The following is a 10,000-nucleotide window of genomic DNA, read 5'->3' on the forward strand; positions in this document are numbered from 1 at the left end:
CTTACAATACCAAACAGCAGGTTTCGAGGGCTGCTACACTATCTCCAACTCATTCTTGTGCTTGTTCAGATGCTTTTCAAGAATACTCGCTGCCGTACAACAGTTGATACACACCAGAGGGCTAAATAAATATACAAGTTGAAAGCAACAAAGCGGGCGCAAAGCGACCTGACAATATCGCAGAACTTACAACGCTACAATCGATTGTTGGCAAACACATTTTTTTTTTTAAGAACAAGAACTAATTAAAGAGGAATTGACACGTCTTGCCAGAGTTTCTGACAAACGTGGAAAAAGATGGAAAGCTACAGTAAGATAAAACCCATAAAATAGACCTGAAGATATGCGTGAAAAATTAATCGTTCAAAAACTCCTTTGTTTTGTCTGCTCAAGAGTCTAAAAATTTATTTTAAGTCCTCAAACGTCTCTAAGCTCAACTTGAGCCTCACTGAATTTCTCGAGGTTCAAGAAATCAAGTTTTGCGGATCAAGCTTCAAGGGACTCTCGACTTACTTTTGCACTGTACTGTAACATACAACATAGATTGTTTGCTCATGGTCAAAATTTTATGGTTATGGAAGGTTCAAGTCTTATGTAATCTTTACAATATGTGCCAGGACTAATAGTGTAGTCTTGCGATCTTGATTACAATCTCATTGGTTTTTAGGAAAATGGCCTTTAAAACATTTACGTTACTGTATGTTGCATTTTGACTCTTTTAATCTGATTCAGGAGCATGTATTTTGTTCATGTTCAAGTCCAAACACATTTAGTTTGTCTTTTGACCGGCAAAGAAACAGTTTTAGAAGCTTACATGTATTTGCCTTTTCTTTTTCTTGTAATATTGAACTGTGCAAATAATTATAAAAACAATGTCTACAGCAATTTCATCCCTTGGGCTATACTAGTATGTAAGATTTATTACAAGATGAGTTTGCATGTGCTAATTGATTTTGGTTTGTAGGTGGGGACTTCACCAACAGGGATGGCACTGGAGGTAGGATAAGTTTTGTTTTGAGTTACTTGTGGCAGTCCTAAATGTAAATGCAAATGATGCTCTCCTACAGTCTTACTTGTTTTGCAAAAAAATATCAATTGGGTAAGTGCTAGTGTGTGAATGCTTTAACGAACATTAATTAATTTGTCCTACAGATGCAAAACAAAATGGGTGTCATGAATTGTCTTTGTTGGCAGTTTAATTCAAGGTTTTGAGGAGGATTGGGTCACTGCCACAACATACTTTATAGGAAATATAACTACCTTCATCTAGTTACATACATGTACATTGTATAAAACCCTTTCCCACCTAAGAGTGAGACTTACAGATTTTACTGTGGCTAAAACCAGATGATTTTACTTGCTGATTGGGGGTGCTTTTGGGCGTGTCCTATGACCTAGAAAACTATTAAGGCCCCTCAAATACTAAGACCTAGAAAATTTGGTTTATTGATGACTCTCTTCCGCCTCGATGGTGGGACTTGAGCTCTCATTAGAGGAACTTCAAGATCTATGATGCGGTTGTCAACGAGAATGCCACATAACAATAATGTTATTGTTGGTTAAAAGATGAAAAATAATCATGCAGCATGCATTTTAGCACTGCTGTACTCTGCATATCAATGATGTGAAACCACCAAGTTTCAGGTTTTAATGACAGGGTGAACGTACAAATAAAAACCTTTCATTAGAACTATATGTTTACTCGGAAACCACTCGTACCAATTTATGTTAGGATACTTCGCCGACATTGTAGGACATGAACAAGACAGAATAATGGCGAAAGACTAACAACATGGTGCAGTTATATTTTAAGGTGACATATATTTGTCGCCGTCGCCATCGTAGATCCTTAAAGTCCCCATTGTGTCACTGAAAACGAGATTGACATGATAAGGTCATGACAGTGCTTCAATTCGTATGCTCAAATTTATTGATAGTAGCTCGGTTGGTGTGTGGCTTTCAGAGCAACAAGTCCAGAGTTCGATCCTGGGTGACTTCAACATCTGTTTTGACTTTCCTCTGATCCATGTAGCTATACCTTTAAATATCTGTAAAATGGAGCACTTACAGAGGGAGGGGGGTAAAGGGCACATTGTCAACTTCCATTGATACCAGCATTGTAGGTGAAGGAACTACTGACATTAAGTAGTTTCTTCACTTTACAAAAGTAGTACTGTACATGACATAAATTACAAGCGTGACAAAAAAACAATTGTGATAAGCTGATGATCTCCTGAGATGACCAAGAGTACCAAAGATAAGCTACATGTGAGGACCACATTGTAAATTATAATTCAAGACAATCATTTCGGAAAAAATGTCTACCTAATTTGGTGTCAATGTGACTAAAAATCCAATTAACTATAGTAATTAAAAGTGAATTATAGATTATAATATATAGATTTAGCCAAGCCTAAAGGCGGAGCTCCCTAGTTATAGGTTTCGAATTGTCCGCGTTTTGATGTTTCCAGTTGCTGCTTTAAATAATTAAATCATTTTCTTTGCTTTCTTCTATAGAAGAATTTATTGCCTAACTAGTGAATTCCACAGTAAATAATTTTATGCTAAAACGGATATCGCATGAAACACAAAGCAGTGAGTACGATATCGGTTTTGTGAGTGAAATTTACTTTGGAATTCACCAGTTTGGCAATGAATTTTTCAAGCACACCCTCAGCAAGCAAATGGAAAAGGAAAAAATCCATTTCAGAGTCAACTGTCAATAGCCAGCGAATAGGAATCATGCTAAAATTAGAAGCCATAAAAATAACTTTGTCGGTTCAAGGTCAAAGAAGAGTTTCACTGATGTACTTTATTCCACTTTAACGAGATCATTCACATTTTGATGCATTTCATTGAAACACGCCAGGTTGGCTTGGAACAAGAATCGGCAAAATGCAACCAAGAAAGGACAAACTTCAAACAGATCTGCTCCAACACTTAAATAACGTTTAGGTGCTATAAACAAACTTCTGAAAACACAAGTTGTGAAATTTCTCCCTAATTTTATGAGAACTCATTGCGATTATGTGTTTATAACATAAAAAGGCAAAATTTTCTTGTCTCTGTTGAGGCACATCGAGAAGCAGTTGGGTAAACGGATTAAAAAGCACTCAAGTTGTTCAATCGCATTTTAGACAAACAAACAAGCAAATCGACTTTTTGGTTATGTTCAAAAGACTACAGATGATTGTTATTTACTTCCAGTTAACAATAAAAAATCGATTTTCATTCCTAAACAAAGGAAAAACCGATTAAACCACTTTTTGAAAATAACAAACGGTTTAAAGGAAAGATTTTGTGGAGTAACTTCTTGCACTAAGTATAAGCTACTACTGGTAATCTGTTTTGTTGTTGCCATTCTTTTTCACTCTCCTTTCCTTTATGTTCTAGTCATAGGTCCTCCAGGCATCATGTAACCTTATCAGAGCTTCTAAAGATATGCCAAAAATTGCTATACAGCAGCTCTAAGCAAATTAAAAATAAACACTCAGTATTAAGTTTATATCCCTCCAATGCTTGACTTGAATAACTCCATACATGTACCCGTAGCCACCAGTGTGGACCACAGCTATCATGATATGTCAAACTGGATTGAAACCAGCGAAAAATGCAGAAAGAAAACATTTTCCAAACCGTTTTCTTCCTGAACACAAAAAGCGTTGACTGTGTAAGAAGTATAGTTGATGCAGTATGGCCTTGTAGCCAAGTCGAGCGACAGAAAGCGCCCGAAAAATGAAGCCTTGTTTATGTTTAGGTGAGTTTACCTGAGTTGGGCCTGCAATCCAATCAAAAACCAACCTTGTTCCCAGGGTCTTCAATATGGCGGCAGGTTGGGAGAAGACCCTGGTACACAGCAGATCACGTGATCAAAATGTGTCCATCTTGATGGACAAATATGCAAATTTTTTTCAAAATAGCAGCAAGGAATAAGGTGAGAGAAATCTGGGTACGACAACTGCCAACAAGCAAAATGGATTGCGAAGGGGGAACCCAAAGCTGTAAAATTTGATGTAAGAAACCGAAAATACGAATGGATGAATGCACAAGCAACAAGAATGCGGTAGATGACAGAGAAATCTTCTTTCCTTTTCATTTCATGTTATTTTAAACCAATGCAAGTTTATATACGACTATTATTTCTCGGGGCTGTGATTTTTGAACAGCTTGGAAACAGCCATTACACCCAGTTTCCCCCGTAACATCACAGACATTTGATTACCGTAAAACCCAGTAAGCTAAGGTAAAATGAAAGCCCTGCTGGTTCTAGCTATTTAGTCATGGAGATGTGTTCACTGTCTTCTGTAATGTAAAGTTTATATTGCATGTTTATTTTCAATCAATTCAACCTGATTATCATTAATGTTTCATACACTTGACTACATGCCATTAGGGACAGTGTGTCACTCACGACTTGTTTCCTCAAAATTTCATGAAATTAAATTACATGACGGGCGGCTTACATCACACTTAAGAAAAATGAAGAAAAACAAACATTTTATAAAGCTAACCATTCTTGAACTAGTGCTTAGGTTTAAACAGTGTATATCAGTGCTACAAACCCACAAAATTTAATGGTCAACTTTGCGTTGAATGGGACATTTTTCTCCGCTGGTTTTGGCTTGGGTGACGTGCTGTCCCCAGTGGCTTTATCTGATTTCTTATCAGTGTATATGAGCCTTTTGACAATGACTTTCTTCAGTATACCAGGAAGTATTATATTCAGGAAGTATTATTATACCACATATTTTGTTTTGAAAATCTGTGGTACTTCATTTTCACAGTGAAACCATTAATTTTAAATGTTCCATTGTGGTTTTATCTCTCATCTCATCGATTGACTGCACATATTGTCAAGTCAGTGTAAAATCAGTATTTTAATTCTTTTCTGATTGCTAACAGGGAACCACAGCATGTTTAGTGCCCACATTCTTACAACTTGTTATTGTAAATATATTATTTTTGTGGTAAAGGTTATGCCAATGTACGTTGTTGAGCATGCTATTCCATAGCAATCTGCTTCTTGTGCTTTTCAAGCTATGAAAGGAACTTTTCCATGTCTTGTCCTACCAGTGAAGGCAATGTGATGTCTTGGAATGCTGCTCATGAAATCTGTTGGGCCTACACTGTAATTAAAAAGGGTACAATTTGTGCAAGTCGTAAACAAAAGCATCTCATCTTTAGCAGTTCTTGTCGAATCGGCCCAGGATAAGGGATGGAATCTTTGCTGTTTTATCAAACTGGCTGTTAATCTGCTGTCTTGGAGGCAGACTAGCACTGTGACAATGGCACTGTTTGTTTTATTTGCCTCCATTCCTTAAACTACATTTTTGTTTCGTTTCGTTTCCTCAGAAACGAATAGTATCTATTTTGACTTCAGGGTGAACTATTTACACAATGAGGTAGAGTGGCCATTCAAAACAGAGTTTGTAATTGAATATCTAAACATAAATGAGAGGTAAAAACAATCTTGTGAACACGTGAACCTGAAGTATAGCAAATCATAATGCTGACAAATCGAAAGTGAAGCAAATGGGTCATAAATATGAGGTTTTCACCATCTGAATGATTTTGGGTTACATTAAAGGGATATGTTGTTGAAAAATTCAAAGCTATCTCTCTTCAGGGTAATGAGCAATGTAAACAATCTTGGCACTGGTGAGTTGTAGTTACCGTAATTAAAATAGTAAATTGGGTTTTCCAGAAACCAGTTATTTTAAAGCTAGTACTGGTAACTGCCTAGGTTCACATGTAACACAAGTAATGGAAGATTCAGAGAAAGCGGAATTTGAAATTTATGCTATGGTATTTGAAGGAAAAATAGGTATTTGTAGACAATTATCTGTTCTCTTTAATGGTTAATATTCCTTGATATGCTTCTCATCGTTCAGAGAGTTTGTGTCCAAATTTCTGTCTTTCAATAAACAAAGCGAAATAAATGACAGACCCACGCTACTGTATTTATCTTTTCTCCTGTCCTTACCATTCCAGAAACGAAACACTATTTCTAGTTTTGAAATAGTTTCTTGTTGGTGGTGAAGTTGCAAATTTCCTGTGCTTTGTCACCTTCAATTTTATTTCCCAATTCCCCTATCCAGTTCGCAATCTTCCCCCAAATCACTCAATGTACCACATCTTCAGACAGTTTGAGCAATGATAGAAAATATTTTCAAAGCATGTTTTGAAAACAAATAATTCAACTTAAATTATTGGAGTACAAGAAAACTCACAGGAGTGTGATGCTTTAAACTAACCAAAAAAGTCGTGTACAAAATTAAAGAATACTGTTTAATATACCTATTTATATTTTTAAATCAGAAGAAGCAAAAATGAAGTCGTTAGCGAATTTACAGGTCAATAATACTATAATGATAAGCCTTACAATTATGTTCAATAATAACTACTTAATAACCGAGAGTGAGGTCGTTACGGGAAAATCTCAAACTGAGGCCTTGCCGTATTGACCGAGCGATAGCTATACTTCATGTCAATGTCAACGGCCTCGTGGAAAATGTAAAATGTCATCAGCCGGTAGGTTCAAAATTTCTTTATCGCCCTTGCTTATTGATGACAAATAGCGATCAAATGTTTTCATGTCGCTGACTGTTTTCTTTGTTGTGTTTTCGCTTTTTTGCTCCTTTACAAAAGTTTTAATCTCTTCTTTGCTGTTTCCTTCGTTTTCTCTGTCGCCAACTCGTTCATTATTTGTTTCTGTCAAATTGCCGTTGTCCAGAAATTCGTACTCGTCTGGGTAATAAAATTCACTCTCAGAGTGTTCCTCCTGGTTACTCATTCTCAGCCGCTACAATTTGCAGACAAAAATTAGATGGTTTTTTAATTACCTTTTGCTTTGTTTTTGCAAGCCCGTAATCGGCCCGTGGGCTTTACGGGAGAATAATGCCCTACAATTCAGTCACAGTCACACGTACGTCACATTCCACAGGTGAGTGTACATGTCACTGTGCTGCAGACAAATAAACAATACCAAAAGTGTCTCATAGTGCTAATCACTCAAATATATATATATAATTATATATACAGTATATAAATTGTAATGCAAGAGTTATGTTATTTGGTCATTTATTCGCTACTCTGAGTTTCATGCTCCATGCGAAGCAATCATCAGGCAACTGCCAGAAAATTAATAACGGTTACAATCAGAGATGTTTGAAAATACATGTACTATGGCGCTTTAATGGGTTCAAAATTCAACCTTGCGAATTTACCAAAACTTCTATACACCAAAGGTTTGAATTCATCCAATACTCGATTGAATTAATCGAAACCTGTAATTCATCAAAACGCTAACTTCATCGAAACTGTTAAATTCATCTAATACTCGATTGAATTTATCGAAACCGTCAAATTCATCTAAACGCTAAATTCATCAAACTGTTGAATTCATCGAAACGTTTAAAATTCAGCATTTTGCTGAATTCATCAAATCGTTGTTGAATTCATCGAAACCAGTCTATCACGTCCACTCAAGTCCCACAAACCCTTGCAAGCAAACTTTCTCCTCAAAGATGGCGGACACGGTTGAATTCGAAGATCGACTGCGACATTCTTTGCTGGATCTTGGAAGGAGATTGCAAAATAGTGCAGATGAAGACACTAAAGACTTTGTTATGTTTCGATTACGGCATATAAACCGTCATTTATTACATTCTGAACGATATACTGAAGCCGTCTCATCGCAATGCCTTCTGGGTCGGTTCTATGCATGGTTTCCCTTATTCGTGGCTATGTAACTTTGAAAAACCTGGATTTAAGCTGAGAGTAGATTCTTCGGTAACCAGCGTTTGGAAATTGCCTCTGGATGTCTCTGACCAAGGCCTCTAGTTCACTGTCGTTTAAAATCCCTTCTTGTAATCGCACCGAAATGCCGTATTCTCGGACACGTCGCTTTATTGTGCTCTTTGACACCCCCAAGGCATCCGCTATCTTTGATAAAGAGATGTCATAATTGATCATATATTCCAGCTGCTCTCGTGTTTTTTGTAATATCAAACTTTGGCCTTCCAACGGAACCACGAGGAGCCACGCAATACCCAGGAAAGTTGTGATTAACCCTACTCTCTTCCTCACTTTCTAACAAAACTATTACAGCTGAAATAGACCGCACGGCTTCAGTATATCGTTCAGAATGTAATAAATGACAGTTTATATGCCGTAATCGAAACATAACAAAGTCTTCAGTGTCTTCATCTGCACTATTTTGCATTCTCCTTCCAAGATCCAGCAAAGAATGTCGCAGTCGTTCTTCGAATTCAACCGTGTCCGCCATCTTTGAGGAGAAAGTTTGCTTGCAAGGGTTTGTGGGACTTGAGTGGACGTGATAGACTGGTTTCGATTAATTCAACGTTTTGATGAATTCAGCATTTTGCTGAATTTAAGGTTTCGATGAATTCAACACTTCGATGAATTCAACGATTTGATGAATTCAGCAAAATGCTGAATTTTAAACGTTTCGATGAATTCAACAGTTTGATGAATTTAGCGTTTAGATGAATTTGACAGTTTCGATAAATTCAATCGAGTATTAGATGAATTTAACAGTTTCGATGAAGTTAGCGTTTTGATGAATTACAGGTTTCGATTAATTCAATCGAGTATTGGATGAATTCAAACCTTTGGTGTATAGAAGTTTTGGTAAATTCGCAAGGTTGAATTTTGAACCCATTAAAGCGCCATAATGTACAGAACAATACACAATAGCTGCTAAGTGAAGTGTCACGCGGGATCATCATCAGTAACTAAAAAAGAGCATTTTTTAATAGAAATCTCCTAGCATGTCTGCAAGCCGATGCGAGTTCATCGCAACTCGTTATATCCTTGTAAAATGTCCTGATCCATGTTATGAAGGACGCACCAAAGCCAAATGTTTCAAGAGATTTAAAAAGAAAGTCCAACCTAAGACAGTGGAATGCCTTTTCAAAATCGACGGCAGACATTATGCCTTTACATCCCTTCATTTCCATAAAGTCCATGACATCGTTAATTGTTCTAACCGCAACAAAAATTGTACGTCGTTCCACAAATGCATTTTGATTGCGATGTATTATATATGGTAGGACCTTTTTGCGATAGCCTTCGAGCCTATTTTTCCGTCTACATTTACAAGAGAAATTTGTCTCCGGTTTTTTATCAGTCTTCTGTCCCTATCCTTTTTTTGTGTTAAGGTTACATCTATAACAGCGTCTTTTTGTGACTTCGAAAGTTCACCGTGATCATGAGAGTAGTTTAATGAGTCTACCAACAAATTACCAATCTCTGGCCAAAAAAAAAAATAAGACTCTTTTGGAGAGTCCGTCATTCCCAGGGGCTTTGTTATTTTCAAAAGTAGAAAGGACAGAGTATGTTAACTGGCCATCACATATTTTCCTCATATCATCGTTTAATTTCTGAATTGTTGAGGAGTCCACCAAGAATGGGCAGTGAGTAGCATCAGTCTGAATCCCTGTCTTTTCGTCATAAAGATCCGAATAAAAATTGTGAACTTCATCTAATAGTGTTATTCGCGTCTGTTATCTCTGTACCTCTGAGTTTAGCAGCCTCCTAACACAACTTTTCTTTTTATTATGATTTTCTAAGTACAGGAAATATTTTTTATTCCTTTCACCTTGTTCATACCACCTGGCGTGCCACCAAATTATCGACCCCCTCACCATATAATCGTATCATCTCTTGTAAACCGTTTTGCAGGCTTCAAGGTTTCCGAGGTTCTCAGGAGAAGGCAGCTCTGCAACTTTTTCCTCACATGCCCTTAGTTTTCCTTCAATTTCCTCAATCTTACGTTTCCTTGCACTAGCTTTTACTTTACTATATTTAATACTATCTTGACAAATCTTGATATAATCCCATTTAATTCTTAAATCTTCACAAAAGCTTATTTCTTCTAGCCATAAAGGAAAGTTGTCGCACATGCTCTGGACAAAAATGGAAAAATGTCTAGGAGACTGTTGTTAAACTTCCAGAAGGAGGGCCCTCTGGGCTGGTC

The 10,000-nt window shown here is 36.9% G+C and overlaps 1 protein-coding gene across 1 annotated transcript in view; it reads left to right on the forward strand.

Annotated features, from left to right (window-relative positions):
- LOC138039002 (peptidyl-prolyl cis-trans isomerase B-like) overlaps positions 1 to 10,000 on the forward strand; it is a 29,257-nt gene that overhangs the window by 6,946 nt on the left and 12,311 nt on the right. Inside the window, exon 3 of the mRNA XM_068885136.1 lies at positions 965 to 997. Within this exon, the coding sequence (XP_068741237.1) occupies positions 965 to 997 (33 nt within the window). The remainder of the gene's footprint in view (positions 1 to 964; positions 998 to 10,000) is intronic.

Source organism: Montipora capricornis, chromosome 2, assembly GCF_036669925.1.
Source record: "Montipora capricornis isolate CH-2021 chromosome 2, ASM3666992v2, whole genome shotgun sequence".
Taxonomy (NCBI): Eukaryota; Metazoa; Cnidaria; class Anthozoa; order Scleractinia; family Acroporidae; genus Montipora; species Montipora capricornis.